This window comes from Arvicanthis niloticus, chromosome X (genome assembly GCF_011762505.2).
Source record: "Arvicanthis niloticus isolate mArvNil1 chromosome X, mArvNil1.pat.X, whole genome shotgun sequence".
NCBI classification, from domain to species: domain Eukaryota; kingdom Metazoa; phylum Chordata; class Mammalia; order Rodentia; family Muridae; genus Arvicanthis; species Arvicanthis niloticus.
The window spans coordinates 63,808,453-63,826,580 of record NC_047679.1 but is presented as its reverse complement, the minus strand read 5'-3'; the positions used below and the strand labels follow the sequence as shown (position 1 = coordinate 63,826,580).

Here is an 18,128-nt window from a genome sequence, read left to right as displayed (position 1 = left end):
GAGAACAGAGAAACCAGTCAGGAAATGTGTCTCTTCATTGGTTATCCAATACCAAGTAACACTAGACAGACTGAACAGGTTAAATGTGTATGTATACATATATATGAATATTATATATATATACTCATATATAATATGTAAATGTATATTTATATAAATATAAAGGTAAATATGCATGAATATACTACATTTACATAAATATATAAATATGTATTTATATATACACATCTATTTAGTACATACATGCACATGCACACACACAAAATAAGGAAGCATGTAATAACAACTAGAGAAAAAAATCCATGATTTCAAGTTTGAATGGGTGGGAATACATGGGAGTAGTTGGAGGTAAGAAAGGAAAGAGGAAAATGATACTATCATATTTTAATTTTAAAGATTAAAAAATAGCAACAAAATTTTAAAATATAGAATATAAAACAAGGGGCTATGGTTCTGCACAGAATTCTAAATCAAATTAAAATTTGAGCTAATAAACAGCTCAAAAAGTTTTTAGCATTCCTAGCAATTAGAAAAATGCAAATTAAAACTATTTTAAAATACCATCTTGCTCCAGTAAGAAAACTAACCACAAATACTAGAGAGGATATAGGAAAAGGGGAGCCCTTGTTCACTTGTTTTTAGACTGTAAACCGATACAACCACTCTGGAAATCATTGTGAGGAATTCTCAAATAACTAAAAATCAATCTACCATATAACCCAGCTTGCATATGATAAAGGAAATGACACCCTGACTCACTGATACTTGTGCAACTATGCTCATTGCTACTATTCACAATAGCTAGAAGATGCAAACACCTAAATGTCCTTCACCTTATGAATGGATAATGAATACACTATACATAATGAATACATATACACTATGGAATACATTCATTTGTAAAAAAAATAAAATCATGAAATTTTCAGGTTAAAATTTTTCAGAAACTACAAAATATTTTGTTGGGTGTTGTATTCCTGACCTACAAAGACAAATCTTATGTGTTCTCCCACATTTATGATTCCTAGATGCAAATCTTCTTATGTGAGTATATAACCTGGAGTAACCACAGAAACAAGGAAAGTAAAAATCAACAATGCAGAAAAAGGGGTTCTAGAGAAGGAATAGGATATACAGAAGGAGGTAAAGGGAAAATAGAGGAACTGAGGTAAGGAAGAGATATAACACTATAACACTAACAATATTTGAAAATGCAGAGGGAATCATATTATTTCATATTTAAATGAAGTTACACATAATGCATATAAGCATATATGTATACATACACATATAGTTTAAATAAATGTAGTTATGCAGCTTGGTGTGATAATGCTTTCCTGAAGAGCCACAAACAAGTCTCCAAAGGAAGAACCAGAGACCTCATTTCAAGTTGTTTGTCAGGGTATTCCAACATGCTCCCAAAACAATATAGCCTATTTCTGTTGCACTTTGTTGTCTCTAGAAACTGATAGTAAACCCTTAGAGCTGAAGACATCATCCAGACACTGTGTGAACTTGGAATAATCTAGATGAGTCTGATCTGAAAGCTTCTTCCTTGAAAACTAACTCTCATATTTACAGAAGCAACTATGCAAGCTACCAGAATCAGGAAGTAATCAATAGACCTATCTAGTTGTGATACCTATGACACAATAGTGACCAGAAGGGCAAGATTACCTTAAGTGTCTAGTAGTGGCACCTATATCTTCATGACAGCTGTTGGCTACCATGGACTTATCAGACTTAAGGTCTGCTCAAAAGGAGGAAAAACATGTCTGCTAATGTAAACATAGCTAACTACCCATAGTTAGTGAGTTCATTAACCCTAGAGGACAATCCAGTATGTCTACTTTCTTAAATCAGTATAATCCCTAAATTTATTCTAAATTCTGATCCCTATACTCACACAGAAGTGTAGTTCTCAGGCCTGATTTTAAAAGCTTCTTTTTGCAGCAAATGAAGACCATCACAGAAAGCCACATCTAATCAAAATATGGAGGACAACTGTGATACAGGTGATACACCTACAACATACTCCTTACACATAGTTCCCTACAGGGAACACTGTAGAAAAGAGTGTGGGAAGACTGTAAAAGCAGTAGAACGAGGTCTATAGCATGATTATGTATTCTAGATATGACAGAACAGTTACAATCACAAAAGCTCAGCAACATGGATGCCTAAACTAGACCATAACAATGGCAATACCAGTTGGCATGCCAATATAGAAGAGTGAAATCTCACCACATATTGTCCCCTTGAGCCCCTAGATAAAAAGATACAAGCAATTAATGACTGATAAAAGAGGGGTAGTCTTCTCCAGGGATCAAAGTCATAAATGGTTATCTAATACCAAGGGATTAGCACCTACCCGCTGGGGGGGGGGGGAGGAAACAACTCAAACAGTACTAAAGGGACTCAACAAGCTGTTTTTATACATTTGTATATGTGTTTAAAAACATATATGCTGCAATAATTAAAGAAAAATGCAATAAATTTGACAGGGAATGTGTGGAGAGACAGCTGGAATGAGAAGAAAAGGAGAAATTATCTAATTATATTTTAGTTTAAAAATGTAATTACCTAAACTTAAATATGCAGCTCTATACAAAAAAAAAAAAAAAAAAAAAAAAAAAACTCAGACTACCCAGTTTAAAAATAAGATATTGGGACATTCTAACATAAATGTTACCTGTAAACACCCATGTCTTATCAGAGCTGTGAGAAATGTCTTCAATATGCCCAATTGGTTTTAACATATTTGTTTTTTCTCTTCATGTAACAGAAATCATTTATATTTACAATGACTTTGCCACACAATGAATTAAACCAATTCAAAGCTAGGATTCTAGTACAGAAAAGGTCTTTATTTGGTGAAAGAATGAAAAGCAGTAAGTTCAGGTGTCTATAATTCATTATCTGCTTATTTAAATTGTTTTATTTAACAAATACTGCTATAAAATATGCCCATACCACCAAACAAAGGTTATCTAACAGTGCAGCCTTAAACATTTTTTGCTGTAAGGATAATATTAGAGAAAAATTGAGATTAGAAATATTAAAGTAATTATATTGCCAGTAATATTATTTAATGAGCAATACTATTTATAAGAAATTTTGATACATATTCTTATATACAAAAATGGAAAATATAATTTTATACCTTCAAAAAATTAAAACTTTATAAAAAAGATAAAATCTGAGTTCATACACACATAAACATCGAGACAATATTAGAATGACCAATAGAAAGTGTAATGAGAAAGAAAGGAAATGTTATGGGACCACAAGGAAGTGTGAAATTTCTCCTTACATTAGCACCGTTTTCATTAGTTTATAAATTCAAAGTTTGAAAATTAAAAGAAGGTAATTCACAGAAACAAAGATAGAAATAGCAATTGAGATATAAGAACTTCAATTCAAAAGTAGAAACCAAGTTGTTATTTCGTAAAATACAAAAATATATTGGCTTTAAGGAATTTAACTTTTCAGAGATTAAAATATTGGAACATGATTATTAAACATGAACAAATAAACGGAATGCTGTTTACTTGAAATGGTTCTACATTAAACTAATTTGATATAATTTAAATTGTTTATTATAAATTTCTTGTTAGATAAATGTACCATTTTAACATAATATGAGAAAATACTATACCAAAGCAATTTTATAGATGAAAATTTTAAAGAATTTAATTTTAATTTTCATCTATGTGTTTCCTGATCCAATTTGCTTAACTTAGAATATTCTAAACCATTATTACTAATCACTATGTAAAAAGAGCTCTCCAATATCTCAATGATACATATCATCATGAGGGGAGGAATTCCATAGTTTAAAAAATGCTAAGAAATGCAATTTTCCCAGAGTATTCTTTGCTTTGATAGTAAAAAATAAAATTTTAAAAAGCTATCTATGGTTTTTCTCTTCTTATCAATAAATGTATTATTCACTAAATATCTGTTAATATGAACACAATGTGATGGATTTAAACTTAACCTCATCTCTCAATGGTTAAACATAGTAACTTAATTAGCAATAAAGTTAATTGCATTTGACTCTCCTTTCACTGTGCTCATTGCCCTACATTGCTCATCCTTCTCTTTCTGTAAGATAATGTATAACATTATCTACTACTGCTCTTTATTTATATGCTGTTGTTATTTCTGAATGTTTTGGGAGCATCCAATAATTAATATAATACTTTAATTCTAATTAATACTTTAATTCCAATATCCACACAAGAAAGGTATTAATTTAGAAAAGGAAATTATTCTTTTCTGCATGTGAATGTAATCATGTATATTGCTTGAAATTAAACCCTGGCATTTGCACGTGCTAAACAAGCTTCTAACACTAAACTATATCCTCACCCCAATTACAAAATTATTCTTGTAACATATATACATAAAATACAATGGTGTGAATTTAAATTTACAGACTTTGGGTGTAAACTTTAACTATTGAAACATCTTCTTTGAAAGATTGAAAAGTGCTATTTTTATGTACTGTAAGTCTGTAAAATATGGTCTCCTAACATTATAAAAAGATGAAGTGTGATGTGGAAAGACAGGAATAAAAAATGTTTCAAGTACTTACCTTCTACCCACATACGGACTTCAGTGGGAGAGGATGTCACAACAGGGTCTCCCTGGAAATAACGAAACAACTGTGCCATCTCTCAGAATGGACAGAGAAAATCTTTATACCTAAGAATGAAAAAAAAATAGCACTTATTAAGGTTGATACTTTATTCAGTCATACACTCTATATTTTATTATCATATATTATAAGGTATTGAGGCTTGGAGGAAAATACTTGACCATTAGTAATGGTCACATTGTTAGTAATTAGTAACTATAATTTAGAGAAGCACTGTTTAGAATAATACAAATATTTCAAATACATAATCCAAATGATTTCTGTTTTGTAGGAGAAGAAATTGAAGGACTCCACTAAGATAGAAAAGAAAATACACGAACCTTAATTAACTTTAATAGTATTATATAAAAAATTAAGAAGTTCATGCTTATCTGTACAGAAAACAGCTTCATGCAGCAGGTGGCATCTGAGTCAAACCAAAGAAAATGAGACAAAAATGAACCATGGAGAGAAAATTATAATATCTGCCCCCCATACAGCAAATATATATATATATATATATATATATATATATATATATATGTAGCATACTTTCTGGAATCAAAATATTCATTCTGAAAATGTGAATCATTATTATTCTTGATAATCTTGAAGGCTCCTTTTTTTTGCAGCTTTCAGGATCCATGCTGTATCACTCAACTCTTAACCATTACATTAAGCAAAATATAAGCCAGACGCGGTGGCACAATCCTACTATTTCAGTACTTGGGAGACAGATCCAGAAGGATCAGGAATGCAAGCTCGTTCTTTTGGCTAGGTAAAGAATTTGAGGTCAACCTGGGCTATGTGAGACCATATTTCAAGAGACAAAAAAAAAAAAAAAAATAGAACAAAAGGAAACAAAAATGGCATATAATACTATGATAGGAAAGACACTCTAAACTTGTTTTTCCTTTTAGTTCTATCTTTTAACTAAATTGAATTATTATACAGTAATACTTTACAAAATATGAACTATCAACATTCATATTTTAAAAGATACTCTAAAATAACAAAGCAATTGTCAAATATTAAATGTAGGCCTTAATGATGATGATCACATTAGATTAATTCTATCACCATTCTTTCCCTCCTCACCCCAATTTATTCAGACCCTTATTTCCATAATCATTTCTTAGATGACTGCAAAGTATTTTGTTTACCTGTACCTTCCTCTTCTATAAAACTGAGTTTGAATTTCACTCTCAAATTTAAGAAATGGCATGTGCTAACAGGATTTCTCAAGAACTAATAGAACAATCAACAATGTCAAATTTTTCTACATTAGCATTGTTCAATATCGTACGTATTAGCCATATCTGGTTGTTGTTAAATACGTAAAATTGTGGATAATGAGAATTGTGGGCACAATATTTTTGTTGAGTTAGTTCTTTGGGAATTTCAAACATATTTATAGTGCATTCTGATTATTTTCCCCAACATTTCTAATCTCTCTCCCTCTCTCCTTAGCCTCTGCTCCTCCCTACCTGTCTCTTACTCAAATACATAACCTCATTTTTGTCTTGTGACCAATCTTTTAACCATTTATTTTAACCAGAGCCACATAACCATTGGTCCAGTCCATTGGAGTTTGGTGGGGTGACTATAATCAACTTTAATTGTACTTTCTTTTAATTTATTGAAAACTAATAATTACTACATTGTCAACACAAAATTAGATTTTTCAGTCAAGTATTAGGGTCACTTACTTAGAAAATAATCTCAAACTACTAAGGCTACTAATGAAACATCTGAAAAAAAATCTTAATGCTTACTGTCAGATCATCAGCTGTCTTAAAATACAGATGAAAGCAGCAAGGCATCCACCGGCAGGAAATGGGAGGATAGCAGAGACTATATAGAACAGGGAGGGTGGAAAAGAAAATAAAGGAGATTTAGGTAAGCACCACGGTGAACTGTGAAAGCTTTCCTCAGTTACTATGAAGAGGATAAAATTAACAATATGACATTCATATAAATGCTGACATTCAACAGAAAGTTTGTTCCAATAAGACCAAAAATATTTCATATTATTCAAGTACATATGTACATTCAATAAGCAAGTGATGTGTGCTCACTATATGCCCAGCATGAGGAATTTCACTAGTTTAAAACATGTAGTACCGCTGTGTTTTCAGAGCACCATCAAAGGCCTTTAATTTCAAAGAAATGGGTCTTCTGTATGCAATGGCGATAATTTTCTCCATTCTTTTGTCTAATCTACTCAAATGATTTGATTTTTGCCTTTCTGGCACCCACTGCTTTTTCTTTTAACTGAAGATAAGAGGACTGTGGCCTGTTTTCTCAGACTGCTGCAAATCCATATGTCTGTTTATACAAAACATTCACCCAGGGTTCTTATCTCAGCCCTTAAGAATGAAAATAAAAGAAAAAAAAAAACAAAAACCAGCGAAATAAATGTTAAAAGTAAAATATTTATGGTCTAAAATAGTGGAAAATGTTCTTTTAAGACCTCAGAGTCTATTCCTATGAATGTTGTCTAGCTTTGAAAAGAGCTAATTAACCTTGCTTTATGCTGAAGGGCTTGGGTCTACAGCCTGTGTAGGGTGCTACACTGGAAACTGGAGGGCCCCTAATTATTGGCATTCTAATTAAGCCGTATGTAGTTTAAATACACAATAGATGTCCTATTACCACATCCAAGACATTAAGGCATTAAAATTTAAAGCAAACCAAATTCTACAACAGCAGCTGAACTGACCACGGTTATTTCTGTTAAGAGAATTATATAAATAATGCTGACAAGGATCATAAAAGGTGAATCATGGGCTCTAGGGATTTAGCCATTTAAAGAGCCGTTGGACTGCTATCTAATCAAAAGCCATCCCTGGTCGTGGCGGGGGCGGCGGAGGGGAAGGCCACACCATCCTAAGGTTGGAGTGGCCGGCCGGATACCCCAAGGCTTGCCAACGGCGAAATTTTGTGGGAATTTTTCCTAAGGCTGAGCTGAAGTCCGCCTTCCCAGAACCCACGCCCCCTTTCCTGTCTTTACCTCCCCACTAAGCCCAGAGCCTCAGCACTGAGAGAAATCTCGGGGCTTTTCACCTCAGAGACAGCCAGTCAGTGAAACCCCCAGTCGCGGGGGGCCCAAACCGTCAGAGGACCAACCTGGCGCCGCCGCGCTCCCTTTTCCCGCCCTCGCCTTCTTCCCCTCAAGACTCTTTTTCGCAGCTCCGCTCAGGTCCTCAGCCGAAGTTCCGCCTCGGCTCTCCGTCTCGCCCTCTTCACGCCCGTTTGAAGCGCGAAGCTGGGCGACGACGTCAAGGCAGTGGCCCTGTCAGGAGGCCACCCGGGGGGCCCCCCAGCGGCCTGCGGGCGCTCGCTGCCTCTCTCCGCCCCCGCGGCGCCTCGCGCCAGCTCCCGCGCCTCTCCCCTGCCGGAACACGCGCGCTCCGGCCAACCCGCGAGGTGGCTTTTCCTCAGTGCGCGAACGGCAGCCCCGCCGCCACCCCAGCCCCCTTGGCGGACCCCAGCGGGGCCCCTCTGGTACTCGCCTCTTCCCCTAGAACAGTCGTCGCCAAGGGGCCGCCTTGGCCCCTCAGCGGCAGGACCGGAGCCGGCCACGGAGTCTCCGCCGCGTCGCGCCCCTGGCCGCGCTTGCAGGCAACTGGCTGCGCGTGCTGGGGAACCTCCGCTTGCCGTCGACGTGACGTAGTGGCTGCTCCGCGGAGGGGCGCGGGGGCGTGCGCGGCGCGCCGGCTCCGGCCCCCGGCTTGACCCCTGCCCCCTGCAGGCGCGGAAGAGCCTGCCTTCAAAGTTTGCTGTCCCTCCCGAACTGTCGGGAAAAGCTGACAGAGCGCCTGAGGGAGTCTCACGACAATAAACACACGCCCACGGCACTTGCTGAGGGAGCGTGAAGGCAGCGGAGGAAGAAAACTTAAGTCGAAAGCAACAGGTGGCCCCAGACTCTTGAATAAAAGAGACCGTTAGGGGGACCCGAGTCAAAGGGAGGACGTGCCCCTTCCTAAAGGCTGTGGGAAACCTACTTCTTTTCCTAATCTTTACAGACCATAAAATCGAGGTCCTGACTTTGAGGTGAGGGCGGAGGAGTCGGGAAAGGCTAGAACTGGGGTCTTTTGTAGTTACCCAGTGTTCCGCGGATGCTTCGGATTAGTTCAAGTAGTTCCCCCGTGGTAACGTGCGGTGGACGGAGATGCTGTGTGTTTAAAGATGCCGTGTGTTTAAAGGAGACCCACGGAAGTGCCCCCGTTTTCACACTGCGAGATAAATTATTGCGTTTCACAGGACTAGAGGTGTCATAAAAACCGAACAAACAAACAGACAAACAAAACCCCACATCTCTTGATCTCTAGACGCTGTAAAACTGAATCTGTAGCCTCCATTTCACACAAAGCTGAAATTATACTCTGATGTATGATCTTGGAGCCCTCGATGTCGTATCTGAAAATCCCTTTTGCCTGCGCCAAGCGTTATTGAAGCTGTGGGCGACACAAGTGCCATGGTGGGTAAATGCACATATTTTTTAATCCTTTATGAAAGAAAACATCTAAAAGTGATGACAATAAAGTAAATCAGGCTTTCCATTAATACCCACATTCACTGAAAAAAAAAAAAAAAAAAAAAAAAAAAAAAAAAAAAAAGATTCCCCGGGGATTTCATGTCTCCTCAAAAGGCTGTCTGGTCCAACAAAGAGAATTAATGAAAAGAGAATTAATGAATTCTGAACATAGCTGAAATTAATCTAGAAAATAATGGGATTCATTTCTTTCATTTTACAGATGGGGAAACTGAGGCCCACGTATAAAAATTCTTGTTTCAAATCACATGTGGGGTAGAAGGGGGCTAAGGAATAATAATTTATACCCCACTGTAGTACTTCCATAAATACCTCACACATACCATATTTTTAAAGCACCTCAAAAGAATAATTTTGAATTTTGAGAAGTCACACATAGGCTTGTCTTTCAGAATCGAGGCACAAAGACTGGGGCGGGGGGGGTATTCAAACACTAAAGATGAGCAAGAGAAAGCAAATGATGATGAGTGGGCAGTAGAGATGAAACACAGAAAAAAGCATTTTACAGGCATGAATATACATGAATCACTTGAGACCAAATGAAATTATTAGAGCCAGTTAACAAGCAGGGAAAAATATGCTGGCTCATGTCCATTTTTACAGAGGTAGATGTTTACTACGTTTATCAGATGGCTCAACATAGCTTCTCTCCTGCTTCCTCTTTCTATGTATGTCCATGGTACCTATATAAACTGTTGTTGATATTAGTTGTACTAACAACTTTGAGATGCTTACAGTGAAATTATCTTAGGTTTCAGTATTTGAGGACATACATAGATGCTAGTTCATGGTTGGCACATTTGAGTTGTTGAAACCTTCCTTTTTGTTATTTAATCAAAGGGGCATTTTTATTTAGATTTTTGTTTAGAGTTAGGGCATAATACTTAGTTTGTTTTTTATTACCAAGGTTTCAGCATCCTGCAAGTTAATCTCATAAACTAATGTGTGCTAATTTGTTAATAATTATTGCCAATCTCCCTCTTAAGATATGTGTAACTTAACAATAGCTTTGTGTAATGTCAATCACTAAGACCTGGCAAGGTTTAATTACACCTCCTGCCCCACTGTGTTTATCCTTTCAAGTGCTATATGCCACACACACACACACACACACACACACACACACACACACACACGGTTATTTATGTAAAAAAGCAAGCAAACTAAGAATAAAACATTGCAGATATATAAGATAGCCTAAAATCCTCTAATTTTAAGGAAAGGGATTTGAGTAAGCAATGTGGGAATAATAGGATTACTGTTTATGAATATTGTGTCACAAATTTCAAAGGGGTTTTACATGCACCTTCTTGGTTTTTTTCTAACAAATGATATACCATTTGCAGAACACAAACATGAATTCTTAGGAGGACATTATATATGTTAGCTTCACAGTAATTATAAACCAAAACTTAATAAAAATTCAATAGCTCATTGTGATAAAAATAAAAACTACATGGTAATGGTGGTCCTATTACTGTCAGGGTAATATTTGTACAGAATCTCTGGCACAATTTCCATAATAACAACCATATCATACATTATTAAAACATTTACACCTTCTCAAGATATTCTGAATATATTGTTCTCATAAGAGCACACATACATAGATACTTTCTCTCTCTCTCTCTCTCTCTCTCTCTCTCTCTCTCTCTCACTCGCTCTCTTTCTCTCTCTCTCTCTCACACACACACACACATGCACGCACACACACACACACAAACATGAGTTTCTCTAGTCTCCCCTACCATATAGCAGCACAAAATAAAAGTGTTACAGCACATTCCTTTTTTTATTATGATACAAATGAAATCATGAATTCAATTTAACTATGTAATCACAATTAATTCATATTTCCTCTCTCTTCCTTTGTAAGGTTCAAGTACCTCAGACAAGATAGACATCTGATTTGCATAAACAGAAACAATTCCATAAAAAAAACTCAGTTAACCTAACATTCTGCATGGTGAATATAGTTAATAATGTATTGCTTGCTTCATATTTATTAACAATAAAGCATCCGAGGCAGATCTTAAGTGTCCTCATTATAAAAGAGAAAAGACAACTGTCAGAAGTTAATAATCTTGATCATGATAATGATGTCACAATGTACTGTACATGTAAGCCAAAACATCACGTTGCACACCTTAGACACATCTATTGTTTTATTAGTCAATTATTCTACCATAAAGCCATAAAAATATCAATTAAAATCATTTTCCCAAACATCCCTGAAATTTAGTCTTCCTATCCTAAGCAAACCACAGTTTTGCATACTAGAAATTCAGAAATATGCTTCTGAAGATATACATAATACAATTTTAATTGATTATTTTCTAAAATGTCTATTTTTTTTATCTTTACATTGTTAGCTAGCTAGTAAAAGCAGCAACAACAAAAACAATCCACTTTTTCTCTTTCCTATTTTCTTCATAGATACAGAACAGGCACAGTTGCTTAACATGATTCAACTATTAAATTTATAAGAAAAAGTGACTCACCTATACATAAACAGCAGGTTGTCACATTCAGGATGAAATTCAAACAACACTGACTCTTACAAGTCAGACACAGCTTGCCACCAGGTCTGTACTCTGAGAAATGCTTCCCAAATCAGATCTATTCCCCTAAGCAACAGCCTTCATCCGTTTACTGGTCATTGCTCTCTCTGACGTTATGTGCTGTAGTGTAGTAGCATCCAGTCACATGGCAGCTGCATGGGAGGGGACATGTAACAAGTACCTTACAAATCATTCCCTGCATCTGTGTAGTGCCATGAGGGCTTCAGAGTATCTCTACATATATTATCTTATTTGAGCCTGACAGCAAAGTTTTGAAAATGATTGGGAGGAGAGACTGTTAATATCTATCAGAAGCTGAGGAAGCTGATGCTCAAGATTAAATTATTTGTCCAATGCAGCAACGTATGACAAGGAAAAAAGACAGAGACTTGAACCCTTTTTATACACTCCCACTTAGTCTTTTTATCTATTACCGCTCCAATAGGAATATCAGAGAGTTAATGTTTTCATAATTTATTGCAATTATTTCAGCTCCTTCAGAGACTCTTCTTCTTCAGAGATTAATGGAAATGTTACGCATATCACAGGCATAAGGTTTAGCTCTCTGGACAGCAAACAATCCTGGCCAAAAAAAAAAATCCTACCTCTTTACAAATTTCTCTTTTCCCCTATTCCTATTATTGCTATTTCGCTGACAAATATACATGTCTCTAGGCACTGCCCTGACACCATTTACTTATTGGAATTAAACTACTGCTCAGTGATAGTAGTCCCCAAATCATTCACCATCTATTTCTTTCAGTTCAAATAACCTTTCAAAACCACCTGCTTTAAGCCAATTTCGGCAATAAATATCTATAATCCCAGCATTTGGGAGGTAGAGACAAGAGTTCTTGACCAGTATACACTACAAACTGACATTTTTATCTCAAAAATAAAGCTAAAAAAACCTAGTTCCCTTAGCTAATTTTTGGTAAGTTATCTTCTTACAAATACAGGAAAGAATGAAAAATACATGCGCATAAACATATATGCAGACACACAAACAACTATGCACAGAAATTTGTAAAATAAAGATCTACTAAATAAAAAAATTCTGGCTGCATCAATTAGTGTTTGAGTGGGATAATCCAGAAATATTGAAAAATTCAGTGAGAGAAAAAGATTCAAAGTGATAGTGGTGATTCTGCAAATATATTCTGGAATATATTGATTAGAGATCACTGATGAATTTGGAGTGATAGAAATTTGAATCCACTTTGCAAGAACTACTAATGAAAAAATATTGAACATTTGTTCCATACTAGAAACTGTGTTAACATTTATTTAGTTTTTTTTTTAAATAAAAGCATTTTTTGCTTTACTGCACTAAGATTAATAAAAGGCACATTTCATAAATGTAAAGCTCAATGAATTTTCTCAAACTGATAATTTCTACATAAAAGGTCAAAAAGCAGAGCATTACCTGTACCATGCTCTTTGAAAATCCATTTTGCTGTTCTTACAGCACTTGTATTAGGTAGTTATTTTTATTCCCATTTCCTCACTGAGAAAATTATTTGAGATATGTTGACACATTTATTGTTGCACAGCTTGTAAATATCAGAGATAGGCTTGGAATATTTCTAAATGCAAGGTTCATGCCATACAATTACGTTTACAGAGTTGAAAAATGAGGACCGCTGAGATGGCTTAGTCATAAAATGCTTGCCAGATAAGCACGAGAAGCTGAGTTCAATCCTGAGCACTAATGTAGAAAAGCATGTCATGGGATATGAATTTGTAATTCCAGCATTGGGTATGGGGAGATACATAGATCCCTTGGTCTTGCTGGCCAGCCAATCTAGTCAAAGTGGAAAGGTCAGTGAAAGATGCTGTATCAAAAAATATTGAGGAAGACACCCAACATCAGCTTCTGGCTTCAACACATATACACATATACTTATACACACACACACACACTTGCTAGAGTGCGGGGAGGGGGGAGAGAATTAAAAAGTGCTATGAAAGCAAAAACAAGGTTAAAATCTAAGTAACTAATAGAACTCAAGGACAATTTAAACAAAAGAAATGATCTTCTAAAGAAAGTATAGACTGTAAACAGTGGACAAAGAGAGATCAGATACAGTAAAGACTTAGACTACTAAATATATGATACGATAAAGAGTTGATTGGGAAAAAAGAGAAACAGAATCTTATGTAACAGATGGAAAGGGGGTTAAAACATTAGGCATGTTAATATGGAGTGAAGATAGGTAGAGACAAATAAGGTATCTATACTGAGACTGATAATCATAAGAGTAGGACCAAATTTAAGTATCATTTCTGGAAATATCAATACTTTGAAATATTTTAGGGAAAATAGAATAAAAAATATAAAATCAAATTTAAACTATTTATTAAATACTTAAACCAGGAAGTGTTCTAAGTCATTTTCACACATTAGATAATACAAATAAAATAAAAACTCTGTAAAATAGGAAATAGCTGTATTCCAGTTTCTTAGATCAAGATGCTGAGGTAAACCTTGACAGTGGCAAGAAGTGACACCTTACAAAACCTGGACACTGTAAACATATACGCATAATTGACAAGAGCCACTCAGTATGAAGACAGACAGCCCTACAGTATTATTAACCCTTGAAGGCATCACCTAATTTTATAGAGAAGCAAACCAATGTTATTGGTGCTGTTGATGATGTTGATGAGGAGAAAGAGAAGGATGTAGGTGGTGGTGGCGGTGGTGATGATGACGATGAACAAGCCAGGAAACCAAATTAATATTCAATGAATGCTGATTAAGAAAAGAAAATGTACAATCCAAATATCCCAATTTAAAACTAGTGTACAGAGCTAAACAGAGAGTTCTCAATAGAGGAATATCTAATTGCCAAGAAACATTTAAAGAAATATTAAATGTCCTTAGTCACCAGAGTAACGCAAATCAAGACGACTCTGAGATCCCAACTTTTAGCCCATCATAATGGCTAAGATCAAAAATTCAAGCAACAGCACATGCTAGTGAGGATGTGGAGCAAGGGGAACACTCCACCATTGCCAGTGGTAGTGCAAACTTATACAAACACTCTGGAAATCAATTTGGCAGCTTCTCAGAAACCTTGGAATAGTTATACCTTAAGATGGATAGTTATACCTATAGCTAAAAGATGCTCCACTATCCCACAAGGACACTTGTTCAACTATGTTTGTAGCAACTTTATTCATAATAACCAGAAACTGGAAACAACTTAGATGTTCCTCAACTGAAGAAAAGATAAGGAAATGTGGTACATCTACACAATGGAATACTATTCAGCTATTAAAAACAATGACATCATGAATTTTGCAGGCAAATGGATGGAACTAGAAAATATCATTCTGAGTGAGGTAACCCAGACACAGAAGAACACACATGGTATTTACTCACTAATAAGTGGATATTAGCCATAAAGTACAAGATAACTATAGTATAATCCCAAGATTCCCAAGAAGCCAAATAACAAGGTGTGCCCAAGGGAGGATGGTTGAATCTTTCTCAGAAGAAGAAATAAAATAAGAGGTGAAGGGAAGAAGGGAACTGGGTGGGAGAGGAGATGAGGAGAGGAGTAAGGCAGGGGAGGGATCAAGTATAAGGAGATCAGGGTAGAGAGAACAGAAATCTGCTGTTGGTGGGGGTAGGCAATCTCTAGGAAATGCCAGAGACCTGAGATGTAGAGGGAGGGGGAAGACCACAGGGTGCCTATAGGGATAACTAGCTGAGACTCTTAGCAGTGGGTGATATGGGATCCTGAAGTGGTTACTTTCTGTAGCCAGGCAGGACTCCTAGTGGAGGGATAAAGACAGCAAACCACTCACAAAACCCAAAATGTGTCCTGCCTACAAGATATGCAGTGACAAAGATAGAACAAAGGCGGAAGGAATTTGCCCAAATTGAGATTCATCCCATGGGCTAGAACTAATCCCTGACAGTATTAATTATACTCTGTTATGCTTGCAGACAGGAGCCTAGCATAAGTGTCCTCTGAGAGGCTCCACCCAACAGCCAATGGAAACAGATGCAGACACCCACAGCCAAATATGAGATGAAGTTCAAAGAGTCTTGTGGAAGAGGTGGGGCAAGGATTGAGGGACCAGAAGAACATAGGAACTCCACAGGAAGACCCACAGAGTCTACTAACCTGGACCCCTGGGGGGCTTCCAGAGACTGAACCACCAACCAAAAAGCAAGCATTAACTGGATCTAACCCTTTCCCCACCCCAGCCCTGTACATACATAGTAGATGTGCAGCTAGGTCTTCGTGCAGGTCCCCCTAAAACTTGCAGATCTTGTTTCTCTAACTGAACTGTCTTGTCTGGCCTCAATGGGAGAAGATGTGCCTAGTCCTGCAGTGGCTTGATTTGCTGTGGGGGATAGGAGGCAGTGGGGAGGATGTTAGTGGAGGGTGGGGAGGTGATACTAGAGGTGACTCCACCTTCTCAAAGGAGAAGAATGGGGGGAGACTATGTGTGAGAGGGTGCTGGGAGAAGAGGAGACACTGATATTGAGATGTAAAGTGAATAAATAAATACATTTTTTAAAAGAAGGGGAAAATATGGTTGTGAAACTTTTCCCTTTTCTTGCAAGAAGGTTTCACTATTCTAATCCAGGCTATCATGGAAATAAAGAACCTCCTGCCTCAACTTTCTAAGTGCTGGCATGATAGATATATTCCATCTCATCTCATTTGAAATCTGATTAAATGACTTTAATCAAACATATTTATTATAAAATTGTGTGTTACTATCTAAAGGAAGTTATAACAAATACAAACAATTAAAATCATCTTAGCTTTTATTATCTAAATTGACTCATTTAACACATGTTCAAACTACACACACACGAGAGAGAGAGCGAGAGAAAGAGAGAGAGAGAAGAACTCAATTATTAGAATAGAAGCTAAGAATAAATAAATCTTCCGAACCTCAATAAGAATGCTGAAATTAAATACATGGGCTTGCATTTTGAAAAACAGAAAAGACACACAGTTTATATAAATAAGTAAAAGTGGTAGATTCATAAATTGAAGCAAAGCCATCTACTTCCATATTACTTGCACACAGAACTCTATGTAAGTATTTACTCATAAAAGAAGAGAAGTTTCAAGGTGGAAAATAAATAGATGAGATAACCAAAAAGGCAGCTAGATGTGGGGAGGTGGGAGAAGAGGCATGGGGACAAAGAAAACTGAGTTCCTTGGGATGAAAAGAATGGATAAAGGTAGGGAGAGTGAATCAAACTTTTCATAGAAATTCTAATGTATTACATTTGGATCGTTTATCTCTTCCCAAGAACTGATTTGAAATCTTAGCATATCACTTACTATATATTTACTAGTTAACAATGGAAATGTAAATTATCCCTGTGAGAACCATTATGAAGAATTCTACATGTCACTAATTCTAGAACTCATTACTACAAAGCTAAGTGTAGAACATCTCATATTTTGAAATCAATATCATTGATTTGAACTACATCTCCCTCTTTCTCTCTGTCACATTAAACCTCTTAGTTTTTAATGTTTCTACTAAAATTTTCAGTATATATGCAGGCAACAGCCATATCTATACAAAATATTTTATACACAGTATTTTTAATATATAATATTTTTGAGAGTGATGAGACACACATACACCAGCCCTCAAATTTTATAATAGTTAAAAGCATGTCACAATAGGTACCATATTTTACTCCCTCCTATGGTGTAATACCTAAACCTGAAAGTACTAGAGAATTAAAGATTGAACCACTTTTGTGGTTACCAACAATCTACTGGTGGTTCATCAGTTCTCTATAAGCAAGATACTGAGGCAGAGCTTATTAATGTTTCAGGGTGATAAGTAGTTAAATGGAAAAAATATCAAAAAGATAGAGTGCCTCAATGCTATCTGAGAAACAAAGTAGAAAGTTGAGCTTAAGACAAGCATGTCTTACTTCATAGTTTGAATAGAGGGCCAGTATTGTGCCAACAATGCTTTTGCTCTTTCAAAATCTCAGTACAATTCCTTCAAAAGAAAGCTTAATGTTTATGCTGGCTTCTTTCCTGAGTAAATAATTTTACTATCAAACAAACTAAATAGTATTTTATCAAAGGGCATGCTGCAAAAAAATTAAACATACAGATGCTAATGCCAAAATAGCAAGTACTAAAAATACCAACAATGTTACACATATAGCTTTGGAACACTTACTCTCATTTCTCTATTTTAAATCCTGTAAAATCCCTGTCTTGTATTTGCAAAAAAAAAAAAAAAAATGCCAAAGGCTTTTAATGATTGAATGTCATGGGAAGATAGTGATCTGACTACAGAAAAGTAGTTACACATAAGAGAAAACTGAGTGCATTGTCAATTTTTTTTGTTCTTGAAA

General features: G+C 36.1%; 1 protein-coding gene across 1 annotated transcript in view; it reads right to left on the bottom strand.

Annotated features, from left to right (window-relative positions):
- Window positions 1-4,704, bottom strand: part of LOC117694996 (uncharacterized) — a 352,556-nt gene extending 347,852 nt beyond the window's left edge. Inside the window, 1 exon segment of the mRNA XM_076918452.1 lies at window positions 4,601-4,704. Coding sequence (XP_076774567.1) covers window positions 4,601-4,679 — 79 coding nt within the window. The 5' untranslated portion in view covers window positions 4,680-4,704.
- Window positions 4,705-18,128: the final 13,424 nt, after the last annotated feature.